Raw genomic sequence first — 23699 nt, 5'->3', positions numbered from 1 at the left:
TAAAGGCTGACCTAAGATATGCAAGCATGATCACATCATACTTTTACAGATATAATAATATTAATTGTTAATTAATATGTCATGTTATTTAATTGTGTTTTTCAGGTAATATCAATAAAAGTGCAGTTGTGTTGTTTTGATTGAGTAAATAACAATTACCCAATTACAGTTCAGAAAACAAAATAATCATTTAAAAAAATGATTTATGAAAATGCATTAAAATGGAGGATATAGCATTTTGGAGCCAAACTCTTCTTATGTGTCCTAATGTCCACATTATATATAGATAGATAGATAGATAGATAGATAGATACTTTATTGATCCCCAGGGGAAATTCAAGGTCTCAGCAGCATACATACAACACAAACACACAAACTCAGCAGCATACATACAACACAAACACAAACACACATATAATACTGTGTATTACTATTAATTAAAAAAAAAACCCTCCCCCCTTTTTGGCGTGCCACCCCAAGATTTGCAATGGCCTCCCCTGACCACCCGTCAACATTTTCTGCTGGCGCCACTGGTGATTTAGAATCGAAAAGAAAATAGAATTTTACATGTAGGCTAATAGTGTAAAACGATTGACCTACTGTATATTATGGTCATCATCATCACATTGTGAAAGTGTCAGAATTGTACCGTAAGAATTGTAAAATGAAAAAAAACTTGATTTAAATCTGCATTGACCTGCTCATTTACACACAGTAGCATATGGAACTGAAAATTAAACTTGTCTGTAGGCTACTGTAGGTACCTAATTGTTTTCTCATGCTGGCACCATTGATCTCTAAAGAATACTTTAGGGATCGGTGGGTGGCACACATAAATAATCAGAAGTGTCCACAAAGTAGGCTAGGCTACTATGCAGGCCTGTAGATTCCATTTCTGTTGGAGATGCTGATACATACACTTTCTTGCCATTTGACAATGAATCAACATGACACTGCTCTGGTTAAGGAAGGTTATTTCTTATTTCTAATTTGACCATTGGCATTCTGTGTTAATTTTACCCATGGCTATATAGGATTTTGTGTTTTTGTAGTCTAGCCACTGTGCCTTTAAAATGTGTAAACATTTATCATGATTGTCAAAGTTTTTTTTTTTTTTTTTTCGTCATCTACTTCCTGAATTTTTGGTCAACAATACCCGGGACACTGGTGCACATGAAATTTGGTGGGTATGTAGCCCCACTAGACTTTTACAGAAAAATGTCATTTCATCCCCGGGGGCCACTCACCCCCCGCTGGACCCCTCGAACCCGCAAAAAAAAAGCAGTTTTTCCTAAATAACTACCTGAACCGTGGCACTGAGGATGAAGAATCTTTTATGGTATGTTGGTCTCAAGGGCCCACATCAACCTGGCCCATAATCACTCATTTGTGATTTGCACCCCCCCGGTAAAAAATTAAAATGCAATATCATTCTGCTTTAATCGCCCCTATCTTCAGTTCAGATGTTCAGAACTGCACCCAATTTTATGTGTATGATTAACCTGGCATTCTCTGGGGGTATGCCAAGTTTCGTAGAATTTCATCCATGGGGGGGCCTAAAAAAATTTAGGTTATGTGTACATTTAGTGACTGTACACTCATTGGCCTGTAGATGGCGGTGCACACATATACACATGCACACACACAGGTACGCACATACTATCGGTATTAGAACGGCCGATACATAATTACAAATTTAGTAGGATTAAAAGAAAGCCAAATATTCATCATCATAATCATGGCTGCATTTCCAGTATTGGCGATTAGTAGTCGTTTGTCCACTAGATGGTGCATCGTTGCAGTGAGACGTAATTTTGTTGGAAGTTAAAAGTGGGTTGAAAAAACAATGGGCGCTTCCTACAAGGACTGTAGTTTACCGCAGAGAACGTCTAATAAGGATAGGACGATGTTCACATGAAATGTAATTCCCATTTCTTCTTGAAGCCGGAATAAATCTGAGAATGTTTATCGGACATGCTTGGTTTTTACTGCAGGTACGTTAATCTTATAATATCACCTAATATCACCAAAAGGACCTAGGTACAATAATGTTACCGTTAGCGTTGGTTGAGTGATGGAGGCCAATTTGATTGCATTTGTAGAAAACTATAAATGCGGTTATACCAAGCAAATTGATAGCAGCACTGTAATTGTAACTTTCGACTGTCATTTGTTGCAAGTGCTACAAAAATCATTCTGTGCAATGGAAGATTTACCAACGTTACACCGGTCTAATACAGTTTTGCCTATACATGCGTGAGACTGAGACGCCTGTTTATTTGTTTTAAGTGCGTGCAGGGTGTGAGAGGGGAATCGATGTGCTTTGATTACAGCTTGGTAGTTGTAGTCTGTGAGATTAAAAAGCATGTGTGTGTGAAGTATCCAAACAATGACACCTTCATTTCATTATGGCTGCTTTAGCAACACACCTTAAGCTACTGTGTAGTGGGTCCCATTTAGAAGTGGCTACTTCATTCGCGCTTTCCTTGACTCATGGAGCTGCGTGAATTTTATTACAACTTTTCGCACGAGATGGCAGTTTAAGTCCGCTTGATACTGTAAGGCGTAAGCCATTGGTTTCCAAAAGAAGATTTTATTTCTGTCGCCAGCATAGCCTATTGACAATTTATGTTGTAAATAGGCCTACCTGTAGTTTAGGGAAGCTAACAGCTTTCTATTAGGATCTAGTTTGTTAGTTACAGTTTTGTCTTAACTCCCTGATGCATTTTTGCATTTAGAATAACCAGAGCGTGGATATCTCAATCGGAAAATTAAACAATATCGGGCGCCTATGGACTAGGCTGGGTGAACCCAGCCTGATCTGCCCCGCTATTTATTTTTGATTTCTTAAAAGATTGAGCTTGGTCTGGTGAAAGCCAGACAAGCCATGGACCTCAGTTACACAATGCAAGGGAACATGAATCAGCCTATATTTGCACGAACAACAACGGACAACAGCTCTTCAACTTTGGCCCGTTAAAATGTGTATGAACAGTCTAGCGACGCATTTCATCAAGGCCCATTTGGACATGTCAGTTATTTGCACCACTGGTTAGATGTAAAACAGCATTTCGTTTCAGACTACTGTTACTTAATTTGTGCATTGACAATAAAATTATCACATGAACTAAAGATGACTAAAATCTTATGCAGAAGAAGAAACATTCACAAAAAATCCATCTATCCAAAAATGACCTTTGTTTTTGATAGCTGTTGAAAACGGCATGGAACTGACAGAGATGTATTTGTTTATTAATAAATAAATAAATACATACATACATACATACATAAATAAATAAATAAAAATATAGCATTATGCTGATACCTTTTGCTTTTCCCAAATACAATGTAGCCTACAGGTGTAAGTGACCTTTCATCAATCCAGTTGCAATGGATGAACTGTGATGAACTGCCCTACTTGTGATTGTTTAGAGATTTTAAAGGTTTTATAACAATGCTACAACTTCTTTGGCTATTCTACAATCTATTCACCTTTTCAGCGCCAGTAGGCTACTTTCTGTGCAGCCGCACACACACACACACACAGGCATGCCAAACAAGCATACACAAAGGTTTCAAGAGCGGGGGATGGAGTAAAAGATGGAGACAAATTGATTAGTGTGATTTATTTTCGCGGAAAGGATGTACAGGACTGAGCGTCGGTCATATTTTGTACCGCTATGCGGTACATCTAGTCTTAGTTAATGTTGCACAAAATTCAAGAAAAAAATCAAGGAAAAGTTGTTGATTTATGTGTACAGGGAGCTGCAGGCAGCTTCTTCAGGAGGCTATCGAGGCAGTAAACCAGCAATCATAGAACATTTCCACCCTTCCGCTGCCAGCCGCCAAGGCAAAGCAACAAATACTCTGCATTCTGGTCCTGGTTTCAATTTGAAATGATCTAAAGAAATTTAGAAGTTCTGTTATGTTTATTAAATGCATACAAATGACACATTTGGCCAAAACCAGAGTGATGACAGAGATTTTTAGTTAGAGGAATCCTAGTGCAAGTGAGAGCTTAAGTACAAGCATGTTTTTTTTTCTTCGATCAGTTGAGCTGAAGTATGGACACAAATATATTTTTGTATTATTAATTTATGGATCCAACAGGTTTACATTTGCACAAAAATAAGACACACCAACAAAATTCGTAACTGTTAAACATTTTTGAATGACCAAAAGTTTAATACTAATCCATCATTTTGTTAACCTGACTCTTGCCAGATGAGATCTCATCGAGATCGCTCATCTGGCGAGAGTCAGGTTATAATTTTGTGTGACACTTTTATAAAGTTGAAGGATCACTGGCGGCTACATAACCACAGATGAGATGGAGAAGATTGGGCCGTATCATTCATCACACTCCCAACCAGGGAGTCAGTTCAGGAGTCCCTCAACAAGAGGGGAAGTGATTGCAGTCAGGTAATTTCCCCTGCCTTAGAGATGCATTAATGTAGTGTTGTAGTAAATGTAGGCTTACTGACAGGTTAGAAAAAAAACATTTCACTAGTTTTTCCATGGTAAGGAAAGACAAACTCTTCTCATTCTCCATTCATATAAAATCTACTGGCACTGAATCTTAAGAGTAAAAGGAATACGACTAAGAAAGTCAGAATTCATATTTTGACAACACTGAGTGGGTCGGCATCACTTGTTGCCCATAGTTACATTCCTGCATAGTTTGATAGCATAATATCAGGACTTTCAGCAAGAAAAGGACTGACTTTGCAATATTATTGTATATTTCAGTGAGTGGTGTTAGTGTAAATGGCACACAACAAATAATTCAGAATGTGGATACCACTCAGTTTCACAAAACATTTCCAGTTTATTCACTTTAAAAAGGAGATGAAGTGGTACCAGACATAACACACACAAATACATTGTGAAACATAAAAAAATGACACGAGCAACAGGCTGCTGTATTAAACTGTAGAACATTCCCCTTCTCTAAACTCTTAAAAGTAGACAGTGACTGAACATTTGTCATTTAAATAAAACATTGGCTGATAGTGCTTAGTATTTGGCTCAGGTGCAATATTGTAGTACTGTGTCGATCAGAAAGGTGTCTTCTCCAAAATCCATGTGGTCGAGTCAGAACAAAAGCACCCTGGTGAAAAAGCCACAGGCTTTGTGTGCTTCATTACTGGTCCTTGTCATGTCCAAATCCAAACTTGACAGCTGAGATACAGATAGACAGAGACATACAGTCAGATAAACAGTCTGACAGATTTTTTTTAAAAATGTATGTACATCAAACATGGTCCTGATCTTAACCATCTGATTGTCCTTGAAGCCACATGTGACCCAAAACTACTTTCCAAACATTACAGTTCAGTGAAATAACACTTCATGCATCTTCCCAAAATGAACCTCCTCCAAAAATATATTAATGGCCAGATGGTCTATATGTCATGTTGTCATTCAGTCAGTCCAGCAGAGGCATCAAGTCAACGTTTTTACCAAAAAAAAGGCAGATAAATACTTATTAACCCAGGGTTGAAGAGCGGTGTCTGCACATCAGCCAAAACATATGCTATTAAAATGACAAAACAATCACACATTTACGGAGTGCTACAACAAGTGGTGTAATAAAGGTGATCTGAATCCCCAATTTTTTAGAACGTGTGTTGCAGCAAGTTGCTGGTTTAAAGAGTTAGTCCAGGCAATCTGTGAGAAAAAAAAAAAAAAATTATCACCCAACCCAAAACTAATTGCAACAGAAATGATTTTTGTTGTATTCAGTTCATGAAACCTTCCCATATCACATACCAAAAGTCCATGAAAATCCAAGTGGTGGAACATTGTCAAAATTGGAATTATTTGTGCATAGGTCAATGGCGAAAAGCTGCACCTGTGGCAGTTTTATTGAACTTTCATAGTACAGGGGATATGTGAAAATTAGGTCAAATTCTTTCATATAAGCATGAAACTTGGTGAACTTGTACAGTTTGGAGCCCTGAACATTTTCAGATATGAAACCATTATCAAAAAACCCTAATGATCACCGTGGCAACTATTAAATGTTCCATTATAACTGAATTACGCCTATATTCTTCATTATATCTCCTGAACCAAACATGGTATCTCAGAACAAGTGATGCCTACAGGGATGAGCAGTATTTATTGTACATTTATTCCATATTTCAAATACAAAATATATTGTATATTCATCATTTGTATTTGACTGGGTTGAATAAAATGACTTCGTATTTTGTATCAAAATACTTTATAGGTATGTATTTTTGTAGTTTAAAATATTGACAAATATTTTTGCTGAAACCAATACTTTTGGTGATGTGATGACATCATAAAAGTGCAAAACAATGAATGTAGCCTCTGACTGGTGCTGACTTAGAAATTTGCCCACACTTGTGATAATATTGAGATTCAGGAAGATGATCCAGTGCAAGTTGAGTAACTTTAGGCGGGTCAATATAGGGTTCAACATCGAAAAAATTGATACAAACGTTTTTTTTTTTATTGATTCTGGTACTGTTAGACATGCTAAATAACATACTAAAAATCTAGTAAAATCTGATCTTGAGAAATGGGTCATTTTGGGGCAGAAAGGGGTCATTTGGGGGCAGCCGTGGCCTACTGGTTAGCACTTCGGACCTGTAACAGGAGGGTTGCCGGTTCGAACCCCGACCAGTAGGCACGGCTGAAGTGCCCTTGAGCAAGGCACCTAACCCCTCACTGCTCCCGAGCGCCGCTGTTGATGCAGGCAGCTCACTGCACCGGGATTAGTGTGTGCTTCACCTCACTGTGTTTACACACTGTACTATGTGTGTTTCACTAATTCACGCATTGGGATAAATGCAGAGACCAAATTTCCCTCACGGGATCAAAAGAGTATATATACTGACTTTTCAAGATGGCCACCAAAATGGCTGCCAAGAGGTTAGAATGGCTATGGGCCCTATCATGACAGTCAACAGCACAGCGCAAAGCGTATAATCACCACGATGCAACACGTAAATATACTCTGCTTGGTTTTAGTAAAGCATGGTTTAGTGGAATACCTGTTCCATACGGTCTCGGGTGCAAGCTGATTCTTTCAACTGCGCCGCTGACTATCAAAATACTGATGCGCTTTTTGAAGTCGCACTGCTTGCTGTTAAAGAGAATGACAGTATCACTCTCATTGGTTTAAAGGATGTTACGCCCAAAACACACCCATGACTAATTAAGAAACATATAGATCCACCATTTTAGCCAGGTGCGGGACTTTTGAAAACAAAACCACCCCCAATGTGGACTGGACAAACCCCTAAGCTATTTGATAGTGACCATGCGTATTAGACAAATATAGCCCTATATCTCAATTACTATTCAGCCCACAGGGGTGAATCTGAGGACATGGTGGTCAAATGAAATAAAATGATTTTAAAAGTTAACATTGAACATTTTGGAATGCTCTACCTTTTTCAGCGATATATTAAAATCAATGTGTTTTAATACAGAGTAAATGCAAAACAGGAATATGTACCATGTCCAAGGCATGGAGGAAGATAATACTTAACTGGTATTATCTCTCATCTAGAGGGCATATGCTTTTAGAAAATTAATCTGTTTTCCCTGGACATTATAGGCCAAAATGTATCCACTTTACACTAGATTCGCCTTTGCAGAATAGAGGGCAATGTATTGTGCATGGCATGGAGAAAGATGGGAAATGTCTTGAATTGTGTAATGTTTCATCTAGAGGGTATATGCTTTCAGAAAATATATAGTTTAGGGTGTTTCATTTGTTTTCCCTTGACTGTACATGCCAAAATGTATCCACTGTACACTAGATTCGCCAATGCAGAATAGAGGGCAATGTGTTGTGCATGGCATGGAGGAAGATGAGACATGTCTTAACTGGTGTTATATCTCATCTACAAGTAAAATGCTTTCAGAAAATATATAGTTTAGGGTATTTAATCTGTTTTCCATAAACAGTATAGGCTAAAATGTGTCCGCTTTACACTAGATTCGCCTATACAGAATAGAGGGAAATGTATTGTGCATTGCATTGAGGAAGATGGGACATGTCCAAATTGGTGTAACATCACTTCTAGAGGTTATATGCTTTTAGAAAATATATAGTTTATGATGTTTAATTTGTTTCTCTTAATAGTGCAGGCCAAAATGTATCAGCTGTTCACTTGATTAAGCCTATACAGAATAGAGGAGTATGTATTATGCATGGTATGGAGGAAGATGGGACATAAGTTGATTAATGCTATATTTCATGTACAGGGCATATGCTTTTAGAATATGTATAGTTTTGGCTGTTCTATGATTTTGGTAAAACCATGACCCATGCATTTTAATTATTAATCTTAAACTATATTTATTAGTATAGCATGCACCTTTTGCCAGACGTCACAACAATAGTCACCTCTTTGGAGGCTAGTTGCAGTTATCTGCACCTTTCTGTCGAATTTGGACATTATCATGTCCATCTTTAACTTTACAATTTTACTTCATTCATTCACTTACATAAACATGCTGTGCTGTCTGATTACTGTTTTAGCCAAAATTGTAAAGAGGCATCATACAGGCCCCTCTGATTGGACAGACAGTCTCTCAGTCAACCCCCGGGCAAGAGGTCAATTACTATAAGTCTTGGAAAATGATGGACTGATACTTGTGATATACTGTATATGATTCAGTGACCTCTAAATCAGACCACCAAAAACACTTTCCTAGGCTTAATAATGCTTTTAAGTTAAAACTATGTGTTTGTACAACTTTAACATTGTGGAACACTTACATGCAAAAACACACTGGCTCTATTTAAAGACTCAACAACCATTTCCATTGATTCAAAGGGCCAAAATGTAAAAATAGACACCAGTTAGCAACAAACCAGTCTGAAATAAGCCTGAGAAATGTACTAACTCTTTGAAAATAAAAGAATGTTCCTCAACAATGCAATATTCTAAAATTCCATGTTAAGTTAGATGGTGACGATATATTCTTTAGAATGCTTATTCTACAACATTCTAATTACAGTTTTGTCAGTATTTGCTGAAGGATAATGCATAAAACAACCCTCATTTTAACATATTTCCACCAACTGGATTTTCATGGACTTTTACTATGGTGTTTAGATCATCAATTGAAATATAAAAATGTGAAAATAAATTCTGTTGCAATTAGTTTTGGGTCAGACCTCACTTTGCCTGGACTAAGTGTTGCAGCTCGTCTTGTTGTGAATCTTCAGTGTAAATTGGCCTTTAGATATAGAATGTTCACAACATTCCATACACAATTCCAATACATGTGGTCATCTGGAGACACTAGAGAGAGACCGAGTCAGCCGACTTGGCAATGTAAAATGAATTGGTAACAAACAGGTCGTGAAGAATGAGGACATTTTCTGTTGTCAAATCTATACGGTTGTGAAATAAGAGGTCATGGATGGCCTATTAGGCACTCCCAATCATAGGTGCAAAGTAAAATACAACTAACTGATTTAGGCATGTCTTTCAGTTGGAGTTGGAGTAGCATGCTTGCATAAATGATTGCCTTTGGACAATTTAACTCCATGTGAATACATAATACATCTTCCTCCCAAAGATTTTATATGATCCTTTTCTTAATGTGTACAGCTCCCTAATTCTGCCCCCATTATGATATCTGTGATGTATGTGGTTATAAAGAGGATAGCAGAATTCAACCGTACAAGAAGCATACAATACTGCATTGTTCTAATACTTGCCTTCTTTTGTAGCCGATTCTGCTGCACTTTTGGCCTTGCCGGTCAGATCTTTGACCATGCTGTCCATTCTCGCTTCATGCTTGAGGAAAAAAGGTCGTACCAAACGTCCATAGATGATCTGCGACCCATTCCAGGATACTGGAGCCATGCACCACAGCAGAAAGACACACTAGAGGGGGGAGGTGCAGACACAGTGCTCTCAGTTTAAAGTCCACATTCTAGCTGAAAAGCACAGAACTAGCATCTCCCCTGATAAGCAGTTGCTCATTTACATAATGTCTGTCGGAAATAGTAGGAGGAGAGTAGTATAACAGCCGGTTAAGTTTGGAATTCCAAATGGCCTGTTATGTTGTTCAGATATACGGCCCAACCGCTTGACATCCACAAAACATGCAGACTTACATCTAGGTCTGAAAACAGCTTAAGATATTTATTTCAGGAGATTTTAACACCTGGTGTCCGCATCCCAAACACATGAATCCAAAATATAAAAAACAAGTCCTGGATATTACAGGTCTACAAACTCAGGTCTATTATTGAATTATTATACGCCAAGATCACAGGGTGATGAAACATGAAAATCCTTTATCATAGTTTAAAAACACTGCAACTTCACACATCACAGTAAGAATAACTTTATAAAAAAATATTTATTTCAACACACTAGTCAAACTGAAAAGTTGATTAAGCAGTATCTTAGGTTTCCAAGACTGCTTTCACAAATTAAAGTACAACCTATTTCTACATGAAAATGAACATAAAAACAATAATTAAGAACATCTGACCAAAAGCAGGCCATGTCATGTGCCTTACCTTTCCAGCATAATAAAACGGAAACCAGAAGAGAAAGATGTCTGAGAAGAACTCTGACACACTGAAGAGTCCATAAACCACCCAGTAGATCAGCCACTTGGTATCGTCATCTTTGTTACTGCTTTCAATTGCTTTAATTCTATAAATCACAAACGCATACATTACTTCAAGTAGCATGGTGTACCCATGGTCATTAGAGAAGTAATGCTAAATCTAACGTAGTACAAGTTTTATTAGATGCTTCTTTACATGGAAAGTTCATACACTGAGCGATTGGTTTATACTTACGAAAAATAAGCTGGGTAGACAAAACCGATCAAGTTGCAAAGCAGAGATGCACCATATCCAAACAATAAGTACAGTGCAAGAAATGCCACTAAACCTGTGGAATAAAACAGGATGAAAACAATAATTAAAGAACCATGCAGACCTTTTCAACTGGCATGTTGCACTACCCAAATAGGACACTGCATAACATGAGCCACAGACAGTTCTCAGATTAACAGGATGTGAGAGGAGCTAAACAGGAGTTCAAACACGGTCTACAAACAGCTCACGACAGTAGCAATCAACCAGCCATCACATTCAAATAGAAATTCCAAGAGACTGATGTGGACAGAGTCTTGAGTTTAGCCCATTTTGCATTTGCCACTAAAGATGCCTTTTAGGTGCTCGTTCATTAAGAGTTAAAATGCAAAAACAGCTGGTGTCCAAAAAAGAATCTACAGATACAGCAAAGTTAGATGTAACTGACAAATCCTACGTGTTCTGTCTTCAAGCAAATCCTGCAACATTATCGTTCAGTTTGACGGAGCTTGAAGTCTGCTTTTCAGTTTGAAGTCTGCTTTGTCAAGGACCCTCAAAAGGAGTGTGCCATTTCAACAATTCTCCACACCACTGTGCCAAATTCCACAAGTATGCAAATGACAATGGTCTGCTTATTTCCATGTCTTTAATGCCAGGTATTGCTAAGTACAACACCGAGCAGGTTTGGGGAGTTGGATATGAGGAAGCAACCTGTACAGCCCCCAGAGGATCAATGGGAACTGGGCACCCTGTGAATTTGCATAGGAAAATCACACATATACTTGAGTTCCTGCAAAAATCCAAGTCCTCTCAAGGATGACTGGTATATATTTCAGCCTCATCAAATCAGCAATCTCAGCATGAAATGCTTAGTCACCTCTATACTCTGTTTTGTCAAACAGTGTCTGAACACCATTCTGCCAACACTTGACTTCCAGTTATGAGATATAAGACTGTTAAAAACAGTTCTGTGGGGAATTGTGCACAGTGAGCCCAGCACTCAGGTGATCAGCTGAACAAAATCAACTCGGACCCAATGGACTAGTTTCCCATACATGGGATAATCCTAGTACTTGACTAAAAGAAACCTTAAATGAAGATGTCCATTGGCACAACCCTTTAGTCTAGGATTAGGCTTAAAGCATGTATGGGAAGTTGGCCTACGGTTCCACAGTTCCAGGTTCCTTTAGTTCAGACCTGTAGGCTACTCATGGATCAATCATTTTTCCCCTTTTCATTAAAAAAAACAAGTTACAGTAAAGCAGTCAAGAATCAAGATCCACTGAACTGTTTGGGGCCTTGGCAGTAGGCCTACTGCAGTGCACAGATATATGGAGACATGTTAAAAATATCTTCTGAGACCAGCTGTTGGGCAGATGGAAATCAGAGCCATTTCATGAGGAGCTCTCTGAAGACTCCTAGATCAACTAGGGAGGGAAACAAACTGACCTTTGAGTTCATTACAGGTGCAGTGATAAAGGGGCACCTGAAATAACGTTATCTTGATAACAGAAGCCCTTTTTTTCACAGGCTACTTTGGCATAAACTGCTATGGTCTCGAAGACCAAGCTTTTGACTTCAAAGAAATGGTAGCTACACTAGTTTGTGTTACTTCGTCAGTAACCAACAGCCATGAACAGATTGAAGTCATGTGATAAACAGACACCTTTCAATAAGAACAGAGTATGAGTAGGCTATTGAGTATGTTTTTTTAATGAGCATTTTAATTTGAGAACATGTTGTCAAAGTAGGCTACTAGTCCGCGCTGGCCAGTGGTTCTATCCTACGATAGCTTATGCTGTTTTGGCACTACGTTAACCCTGAAATACATTACTTGTAGCCTAGAACGCTTTCAAGCATTGGTCAGCAAGTTCTTAAAATATACTTACCCAAAGCTATATATTGTTTCTGAATTCCAGTTTTGTTCTCCAGCTTTCCCAAGAGATCTGTGAGTACATTTTTCTCTTTAAAAAATCCGTCGGTTTGATCTCTGATTTCAGTGAACATGTTTTCTGGTCGGTCGGACGGAGAGTGTAGACCCCGTTAACTGCAATCATAAAATATTATAGACCTTAATACATTTAGACAAATAAAATCAGGCAGTATTGGCACAATTTGTTACAAAATGCATATCAGCAAACCTCACTTGTGCTCCACAAACTTTCTCAAAACGAGGTCGCGGTTCAATATTCGCTGCTGGTTACACTAATCAAGCATGTCGCGTCAGTGATGCGGGAGGAGCCATATCTGGTGGAAATGTATCTGGGTGAGAGAACCGAGCCAAAGTACAGCTGATCAGTATCAAGATAATTGTAGTCATTCTATCCATTGTTTGGCTTAACATATGCTGTTTTAGTGGTTGAAATGTTGAGATTGTGCGCAAAAGATACGGGTTGACGTTCAGGAACATCTATTAAGGACGCTGACCCTTTCCATCGCTTTATTTCTTTATTATCAGAAAATGTAGGTCTAGGCCTATTCCTCAAAAGTCAGTGAATGAAGGCTATAATGTTCTGTTGGGCAAATAGGCAGAATTCATAAAAATCTTCACCTTCATCCTTTCACCAGGAGGTGGCACTGTTGTATCAAAGCAAGAATGCATAGACCGCTGACCTGACTAGATGTTTGCCATTCATTTACTAATAAACTAACACAAAAATACGGTTATGCATGAGCTCAGCATTTTGAAATGTAGAGTGAAGTCTTGTATTTTCATCATTCCCAAAGATGACTGAATAAAGAAAAACTGGGATCCTCCATGTTCAATTCACAGATTTTTGTAATTTCTGTTAGGCCTGACATTTACACCTTTGCTTTACAAACCTAACCCAGTATGTCATCCTGAGGGAAATAGTGTAATAAGGGCACCTTAAGCTCATGGCACTAATTGCTTGGTCTGTGTCTGTATTGATGGAACTAGTCCATGGTCTAGCCCCTATCCTACAGATAAGTTGTATGTGCCCATTGCTTCATTGTTAATTCTGTGTTGTTGTGGACACAAGCAGAAACTGACCCAGGGCAAAGAAAACGTCAATACTTCTTAAGCTAGCCCATTTCTCTGACAATTATGCTCAGTAACATCAGTATAGCATGTTGAGTATTTTTCACACGTGTATTACTTAATTTCAGCTTAATTTCAGCTCCCAAGAAAAAGCATTCATCTTGTCCAGCTCCAGAGGTGTCAAAAGTATGACATTCATTACTCAGGTAGAAGTATAGATACTAGGGGTTAAAAAGACTTCTGTAGAAGATAAAGAGTTAGTAAAAGAGTAAAAGTACTGGTTTCAAAACTACTTAAAGTATAAAAGTAAAAGTAATGTAAGGGAAAACAATGCCATTAAGGACAAAAGCTTATGCCGTGCCACAGGGGCCTATAGTGCTCTACCCCACCTCCCCAAAAAAAACATTTTGGCCATAATGATTATAATGATATATTAAAATGTTAATGTTGAAAAATGTTGGATGCACTACCTATTTTAGCCGCATATGCCCATTGAAAATTAATGCATTTTAATACAGTACAATTAATGCATTTTAGTTTAGTTTAGTTCTCTTGAGTCTCTGCCACGGACATCTTTGTGCTTGGCTACATACGTCTGCTATGTCCTATGAGTGTGATGTTCTTAGTGTCATGTGCAGGTGCAATGGATCACGTACAAACTACATGAAAATGGCAAAACAATCTCAAATGTTAAATTGAGCTCAATTATATCCAGGGGAAACAGAAGAAATCTCATTTTAAAGTTTATTTTCCTCTGGTTTCTGTGAGACAAAGACAGCATCATTTCCCCCCTGCCTGTTGCCTGTTGCACTTGCTTACCACCATAAGGATCACTGGTAGAATACTGTTTCAACATTGTTATTGTGTCAGTTGAATGGTCTGATTGCAGCACTTTCTAGCCTTTTCTACAACAGCTAAAACTATAATCAATGAATGTTTATCGAACAACTCTCAATCTGCAGTATACACTTAAATTGGACTGTGATCCTATAAATATTTGGACCCAAGTTAAAAATACTGAAGATTCCCTTTGACTTAAATCACATAATTTATCATGGACTAATTAATCCTATTGTAATGGCATCACTTGTCCTCCTCATTAAGCTAACAATGCTCCTTCTCACGTCTAATAAGAGGCACCCTGCGACTATTGTCAGTATTAGCAGGCCTGGGCTTAATTCAGCAAAGGTCACCGTGAAGTTTAGGTTGTCAGTGTGATGAATGAAAGTCATTTTAAATTTGCTGGAATGAACAAGCAAATGTACTAGTTTATCCTGAGTACATATCCATTCAATTGTCCACCTGTGCGTATCGGCCATGGTGCTTGAATCATAGTCAGCAGCCCTGAATGGCAACAGTGCTGCATCCCATATGCAACCTACAGCCTAGTCTAGGCTAGTTCTTTTGGCCTGCATCGATGGAGGGATTATGTTTGGGGCCATTGTCGTCAGATGTCGTCACGACTGGCAGGGCACTGTCACATTTGGACGCTGGCCCTGCTCTCCTTGCCATGACGTGAATTCAAATGTCAGTTCACCATTTAAACAACATACTTGGGTATTTATCACCTGTAGCTTTGTGTCATCATATAGGTCTATGATATTGTGCAAAAATGTATTTTTGCGCTAACGAAATTGCTGTGAAGTGAGGGAGCTCATAATATAATAATAAGCTTTATTTGTATAGCACCTTTCATACATAGAATGCAGCTCAAAGTGCTTTACATTTAGCACACTTAACATTTAACACAATAATAGAGAAGATAATAATAATAATAATAATAATAATAATAATAATAATAATAATAATAATAATACATTTTGAGACTAACGCAGCAAGTTATATATATAGTTTTTGGTATATATATATATATATATATATATATATATATATATACAGTTGTGCTCAAAAAAATAGCAGTGCCTTTAGAAAAATGAGTAAATGTCAAAATTCTTTTTTCAAAATTCTCAAATTGTACTTTCATGAACACAGATGCATTGGGGACACAGTACATTCTATTCCAAGGCAAAACAATTGGGCAAAGTCATCAAAACTTAAATAATAATAATGATATTTCATAGAAAGTCAGAAATGCCATGCTCAAAGAAATAGCAGCGTTGCCATCTTTCCTTGGAAACTCAAAAATGTACTGTACAAACTAAGAAATTCTTGATAAGTGAACTTGGCTGAGTATCCTAAACTAATATTTTGTTGCAAAACCACGGTTTCTGATAACTGCTTCACATCTGTGGTGCATGGAGTCAACCAACTTCTGGCATCGTTCAACAGGTATTGCAGCCCAGGTTAATTGTACTGTATTCCACAATTCCTCTTTGTTTCTTGGTTTTGCCTCATGCACTGCACTTTTTATGTCAGCCCACAAGTTTTCTATGGGATTAAGGTCTGGGGATTGTGCTGGCCACTCCATCAGTTGAATCCTGTTCATATGGAACCATGCTTTTGCTCGCTTGCTGGTGTGTTTCGGGTCATTATCTTGTTGAAAGGTCCACCTCAAAGGCATTTCCTCTTCAGCATGACCTCTTCCAGTATGTCAGACGCCCTGCAAACACCAAATTCAAGCCACAGTACTCAGTGAAGACAATTAAGCATGGTGGTGCAAGCATCATGATATGGGGATGTTTCTCCTACTACGGTGTTGGTCCTATTTACCGCATACCAGGGATCATGGATCAGAAATTTCCTCTTCAGCATATGGCAGCATGACCTCTTCCAGTATCCTGATGTACTTGAACTGATCCATGATTCCTTGTATACGGTAAATAGGACCAACACCGTAGTAGGAGAAACATCCCCATATCATGATGCTTGCACCACCATGCTTAATACTTCTATCAGGCCAATCAAATCGTGTATAGAGTCGTTAGGCGGGCTTAACATAATGATTGATGGCAGAGTTGCAACGGTTTGGCTTGAATTCCCTGCTACAAAGAAGATGGAAACAAAGATGATGGATGTTGTTGTTGGCGAAGAGTGTGACACGAGTTAAGCTTTTTTTAAGTTGGCAAAACTTTGAACTAGCCAACTAGCTCCACTGGTGGGAAAACACATGGGACTCATAGCGCTGTCCTATTGCGTGCAGAGGGAATTTGAATTGACAACCAATTATCCCGCCCCTCGGACTGAGCACTGCGAACGGTGAGTGCCCAGACCCTACATTTTAATGTGGGTCTGGCTCGTCAGGCTACCAGCAAGCAGTATTGGAGCCATTATTTGCAAGTGGAAGGAACATCACTACATCATCAACTGGCCATGCACAGGATCTCCTTGCCAGATTTCTGACCAGGAAGTCAGAAGGATAGTCAGAAGAGTAGCCTAAGAGCCAAGGACCACTCTGAGAAAGCTCCAGAAAGATTTGGAGGCAGCAGGTACAATTGTTACAGAGAAAATCATATGCACTCCACCGCCATGGCCTCTATGCACGCTCATCCCGCATGACTCTATTGCTGAAGAAAAACATGTCAAAGCTCGTTGAAAGTTTGCTACACAACATTTGAACAATCCTATGAAATACTGAGAGAATGTATTCTGGTTAAAAATTTAACTTTTCGGATGTCATACTACACACCATATTTGGAGGAGAAATGGCACTGTGCATCACCCTAAAAATACCCTACCAACAGTGAGGTTTGGAGGTGGTGGCATCATGGTGTGGGCTGTTTTTCATCTCATGGTACTAGCAGACTTCATACAGTTGAAGGAATGATGAATGGAGTCATTTTGTTCCGGAAGAATCTTTACATCCACCAGGATGATGAGGATGAGACATGGCTAGACCTTCCAGCAGGACAATGATCCAAACCATTCAGCAAAGGAAACTCTCAATTGGTTTCAGAGAAAGGAAATCAAGGCCCTGACTTTAATTCAATTGAACAGTTTTGAAAGTTAACTAAAGATCAGGATTCACAACAGGGACCCCTGAAATCTTCAATATTAAAGGACTATCTGTTTAAAAGAATGGGCCAAACTCACACCAGAATACTGTGACTGATTAGTTTCATCATACAGGAAATGCCTTAAAGCTGTCATTACTAATAAAGGCTTACTTACTGAAGTTTTTTTACTGAAAAAAATGTTGACGTGTTCAATACTTACTGTATGTTCCCCGCTGTATGTAGGCTTTGCTAACAAATGCTTACATAACCCTACAGACCGCAAGCCCTTTTTACGGGTTCCCTCAGGTACCTCAGTCATTCCTCTTCGTTGCTTTGTTGCTGTGGCCATTTATGAACCGATCAGCAACATACCAAGCAATATCAGAAGTACTTGTACAGAACTACTACATATGTAGTGATTTTATGAATTTATATGCAGACATTCAAGGAACACAGCCGGCCGGAAAACTGTCAGCCTTAACCCTTAACCTACAAGCACGCCATAACAATAAAACATTGAGAGAGTTGATTAAAAATAATAATAAATAAGCACAACCTATTGTCTTTAAAACAACACTATAATTAACACTATAATATACTATACTAAATATACTGTATATACATGCTTGGAAGGTAGGTTACTCTAAGCATATCGGAGAACACATTTTTTGCTGTGGATTTTGGCTCATTGGTTATCAGTGTACGGTCAGTGTCTCTGCTGTGTCTAACCCTTAATGTAATCCCAGCTAAAACTGTTCTTGACAAGTTTGTTAATGTCATCAATTACTCTGTCACTTTCTGTTTATCTTATTCTGTAAACATCTCACTGGAAACTGACAGTATTGAAAATGGAATGTTAAAAAATCCAAAATACGAATCATGATATATGACTCAGTAACACTGAAGACAGAACAGCTGCAGAACTGCACTGTTGTTTTGTTAATGTTATTTTCATATGCATCAAACATACAGCTGGCCCTGAGCTATGATCAAATCCAAGAAAATAAGACCATTTTATTTGCAAAAAAACACACACAATTAAAATGTTTAAGCCATTCAGTACAATTTTACTCTTAATTTAATCTTAATGATATAGTGTGATGATATTGTTAAAATAATTGGCAAGTTAATTTTTCGCATGGACAGAGGTGACCAAGAAGCTAGTAATTCTTGTCCAAAAAGTATTGCTACACCACGATACTCAATATGTTGTCAAAGTCAAAGTCAAAGTCAAAGTCAGCTTTATTGTCAATTTCTTCACATGTTCCAGACATACAAAGAGATCGAAATTACGTTTCTCACTATCCCACGGTGAAGACAAGACATATTTTACCAATTTAAGTCCACAGACAAACATAACATTCAAGTAAACAAAAAAGTAAGTAATTAAGTAAATAAGAGGGCACATATAATAATGAAAAAATAAGAGCAGCAAAATTTGGTTGAAATTGTGCATAGACAGTCAATAAAATACTAGTGCAAAGTCAGGCCAATAAAAGGCTTGGGTAGTTCTGTTTGACCTAAGTAATAAAGAAAGTGGCATAGTGGTGCAAGTTATGTAGGAGCAGCAGAAGTGTTGTGTTTTCAGGACAACAACACCAAGTTGTAAAGTGTACAAGTGTGCAAGTGTTCAAGTGTTCAAGTGTGCAAGTGGAGTAGTGCAGGCGGCCATTGTGGGTTCAATGTCCAGGATGTTATGTAGCTGAGGGTGGAGGGGGGAGAGGAGGGAGAGAGTTCAGCATCCTTACAGCTTGGTGTATGAAGCTGTTGGTGAGTCTGGTAGTCGGGGGCGCAGGCTTCTGTACCTCTTCCCAGAGGGCAGTAGATCAAACAGATTGTGAGCGGGGTGACTTGCATCACTCACAATTTTGGTCAGCCTTGGGTGTGAGGTGGGTGGTGTAAATGTCCTTCAGGGAGGGGAGTGAAGCACCAATGATCCTTCCAGCTGTGTTCACTATGCGCTGCAGGGCTTTCCTGTTGTATTCAGTGCAGCTTCCGCCCCACACAGCGATACAGCTGGAGAGGATGCTCTCAATGGTGCCTCGGTAGAATGTGGTCATGATGGCTGGTGGAGCACTTGCTCGCCTGAGTTTCATGGGAAGTACAGGCGGCGCTGAGCTCTCTTAGCCAGTGATGCAGTGTTGGTGGTCCAGGAGAGGTCTTCACTGATGTGCACCCCAGGAATTTGGTGCTGCTCGCTCTCTCCACCACAGCACCGTCGATGGTCAGTGGCAGGTGTTGGGTGTGACCTCTCGGAAGTCAACAACAATCTCTTTGGTCTTGCTGGACGTTTAGCAGGAGGTTGTTGTCCCTGCACCACGTGGTCAGATGGTCGACCTCCAACCTGTATTGAGTCTCGTCGCCCTTGGTGATGAGACCCACCAGAGTTGTGTCGTCAGCAAATTTCACTATGTGATTGTTGCTGTAGGTTGCAGTGCAGTCATGCGTCACCGTTGTCCAACGGTGAGTCATTTTTCCCCGTTGCACCGACACTGGATTTTAGGGTTCCCTCACCTGCCAAATCCCACTTTAACCACTGCTGACACAGACAACATTTTATTGACATTATCTGTTCATGAAAGAAAATGTTATCCAGCTCCATTATTTTCCCTTCTTTCTGAACCAGAAAAAAACATCCCTCATTTCCCCAAAGGTTCCCAAGACAATTGAACACAAACACAACTATGAGAAGTGACACTAGCGTGCCGTCTGAAGGGCCCTATCATGACATTCTAAAGTGCATCGTCACTCGTCAAAAGTCTATTCAAATTTAGTAGGATGTCCAGTTCACATTGGGAGGGGTTTCGTTATCAAACGTGGAGCGCATGGCGCAACAAGGTGTTCCTAGGTTTTTTAATCAGTCATATGGGTGTGTTTGGGGCGTAACATCATTTTAACCAATGAGAATGACATCTGTCATTCCCTTTAACGGCGCAAAGCGCGATATGTCAAATAAATGCATCGGTATTTTGGCATTCAACGGCGATTTGAAGGAGGCTGCTTATGACCGTATGGAATAGTCATTCTTAAACCATGCTTTACTAAAACCTAGCATAGCCTTCACGCTTTTGCACTCGTCTATTATTTGAACTCATTGGCAAAGTGAAACTAACTTTACCAAGGTGTCAGTCAACGAAGACAGTTATATGCAGTTACTTTTACTATTGACTGACAATGGGTTACCATCGAAAACATAGGCTGGAAAAAGCCACACTTACCCTAATATTGCTCAAATGACTGAATAAAACAACATTTATCCTGCAGAGGAGTTGCTTATCTCATGACAGTGCGTCGTCTTCAGCAGTGCTCCATACGCAGGGCCGGCCCGAGGCATAAGCGAATCTAAAATTGCTTGGGGCCCCTGGCCACCAGGGGCCCCTGTCGAAGTTTTTTTTTTTTTACATAATAAATAACGTAAACAAGTGACATCAATGGATGAATAAATTAAACAATTAATAATTCAAAACAAGAAAATTCTGATTTCATGATCAATATGCCTGCCTACCTCTACTGTGTCTGCCAGCCTTTGAGTCACGCGCATAAACTAGACACCTCGGGTGCATAGACAATTCGTGCAGACACTGCATCAAGTTCAAAAATCAGAAGAAAATAAATATTTTTTGTTTTCAGAGACACTGTTGAAGTACTTTGGAGCACATCTCTACCTCTACCTAACTGTACCTCATCAAGTGTCTGCCTCCCTGGCTGATGACATAAGGTGAGGTTTTCTTGATGGCAAATGGTTACATAGCCTGTTAATATTAGGGATCGACCGATATGGATTTTTTTAGTGCCGATACCGATACTGATTTTTTTCCATCAGCCTTAGCCGATGACCGATACAGGCTGCCGATATTTGGAGCCGATACTGCTTTTATTTTGCTCCCTCAATTTACATCATACAAATGACACATAATTACACAAATGAAGATAACACATGTTATAAGTCTCAATTTAAAAAAGGAACATTTATTGAACTTATGGATGGGTGCACTGGATATGGTTAACTGTGCAAAATGCTTTCATCAACATCTTACAACACAGCCTTGATGATGCGTTGCTTGCTGACTGTAAGACATAATTCAGGTCATCACGAAATGTCCTTCAACACATTTAAATAATTTAAGAAAACAATAAGCCTGAAAAGTAGCTATTGAATTAGTGCTTGATTTGTAATTTAAGACTGCATGGTTTCAATTTTTCTGTCTATATTTTTTTTTTTAAAAGCTGCCAGATTTGTCAACCACAGAACATAAATCAGCAGAAGAAAATAACGTGGTGTCAGATGTTTCTGTTCTAAACGGCATCAACGTCAAAAGGTATAAAACATATCTCTCAAAGTTTTAAAATCTCTCCTTCAGGTAGCGCAGCACTCTCATATCGCTGTGATGCGTGTGTCCCACTGAGTGAGACAGACGCACACACAAACTTCTGTTTGGTAGCTGACAAACCACCATTGAACTGGATTGATAATGATAACGTTAGCAAACGGCTCTAAACAAGTAAGGCATACACGGTATGTCTGGTACATGGTAAACGTTAACACGAATTAATATTCAACTACATATAACACGTCTCTCATTATTAAAGCTCTGATATCACTGCGATGGCAACTCCGCCCCGCTCTAAGGAGAGGGGGAGGGAGACGCACACACCACACGCGTCAAAAACTCAGCCAGGTGGTCGCTGAATAAAACTCCCACAAATATCACGGAACAACGTCGGCATTACTTAATCATATGATTGACCAGTGTTCGTAACAGCTACCACTACCGCATGCATAGGGATAGCCTACAACTTAGCTATTTGCAGCTCCCTAAATACAATGGCAAGCAGTATTATAAAAGAGGCATTCAGGGAGGGAGACACACACACACACACACCACACGCGTCCAACACTCAGCCAGCTGGTCGCTGAATAAAACTCCTACAAATACTATGGAACAACGTTGGCATATTAGGCCTACTTAATTATATGACCAGTGTTTGTAACAGCTACCGCTACCGCATGCATATGGATAGCCTACAACTTAGCTATTTGCAGCTCCCTAAATACAATGGCAAGCAGTTTTATAAACGAGGCATTAAGCATTAAATAAAATAGCCTATCTATCTATCATTCGCGTTTTCCATTTGGACCCACAAACTTGCTTCCACCTTCAAAGTGTATGGCAATATTTCAGCTAAGTCAAACAGTTAAAAGATGCTTTGAAAGTTTAAAGTTTACTGTTGTCTTGAAGAGCAGGCTTTCAGCACTCTGCTTGTGGGGGAGGGGCAGTCTGCAATTGCAGCGTCTCCAGCAACACAGAGCTGCCTGTGGACGCCTGTATGTAAATAATGCGGGGAAAAAACTATCGGTGAAAAAAAACAAATATCGGCCGGCCGATAAATCGGTCGATCCCTAGTTAATATGAAATGACACATTTAACATAGTTTTTGTTTTATTTATTTATGCATTTATTTAATCATTGCAGGTTCGTCCACTACAGAGTTGCAGATACCTGAAAGCCAGGAACGAAGTAGGAATAAGTATCTATTTTTTGGGACATTTTATTTTTGATTATTAATGTTTGTCTATTTTGGTTTTATTTTGTAGTTGAAGATCATGTAATGCTCATTTAATGCTCATTTAATGCACATTTGCGTATTTGTTCTGCAAATCTGTTGAAAAACAAGTCATTAAACTGATGTACTTGTTTACAACAAATACAAATGCTGTTGTATTTTGTTATTTGTCCATTCAACTTCAGTAAACCACCCTTAGTGCTTCACTTTGAATATGAATGTTTCAAATAAATCTGTGATTTTAGTACCCTCTAAGATTAAAAGGTGACAGGGTTGGTGTAAATAACAACTATATTAATACATTGGTTTACCAAGCACATGGGGCCAGAAGTCTAGAGCGGAGCCCCCAAACATTTTTGGCATGTGAGCAAGGATGGATTACTGAATAAGCCTACCGAGTCCTTAT

At 39.0% G+C, this 23699-nt stretch overlaps 1 protein-coding gene across 5 annotated transcripts; it reads right to left on the bottom strand.

Moving 5' to 3' along the window:
* Positions 1–4804: 4804 nt before the first annotated feature.
* zgc:101744 (Receptor expression-enhancing protein 6-like) lies at positions 4805–13095 on the bottom strand. 5 transcript variants are annotated; one of them, XM_048264579.1, is made up of 7 exons: positions 12976–13095; positions 12724–12881; positions 10817–10910; positions 10529–10667; positions 9716–9884; positions 9167–9293; positions 5188–5670 (listed from the first exon to the last, which is right to left on the bottom strand). In XM_048264579.1, exons 2-6 carry the CDS (start codon positions 12839–12841, stop codon positions 9214–9216), a joined length of 600 nt encoding a protein of 199 aa, XP_048120536.1. In that variant the 5' UTR covers positions 12842–12881; positions 12976–13095; the 3' UTR covers positions 5188–5670; positions 9167–9213. The 5 variants fall into 5 exon arrangements, with proteins under 5 accessions (XP_048120562.1, XP_048120536.1, XP_048120554.1 ...); XM_048264597.1 differs by having other exon boundaries at positions 9172–9293; XM_048264588.1 differs by having other exon boundaries at positions 12981–13083.
* Between the last annotated feature and the right edge of the window lie 10604 nt (positions 13096–23699).

The sequence above is a fragment of the Alosa alosa genome, chromosome 1 (assembly GCF_017589495.1).
Source record: "Alosa alosa isolate M-15738 ecotype Scorff River chromosome 1, AALO_Geno_1.1, whole genome shotgun sequence".
Lineage (NCBI taxonomy): Eukaryota > Metazoa > Chordata > Actinopteri > Clupeiformes > Clupeidae > Alosa > Alosa alosa.
This window is presented reverse-complemented; position numbering and strand designations above follow the sequence as displayed.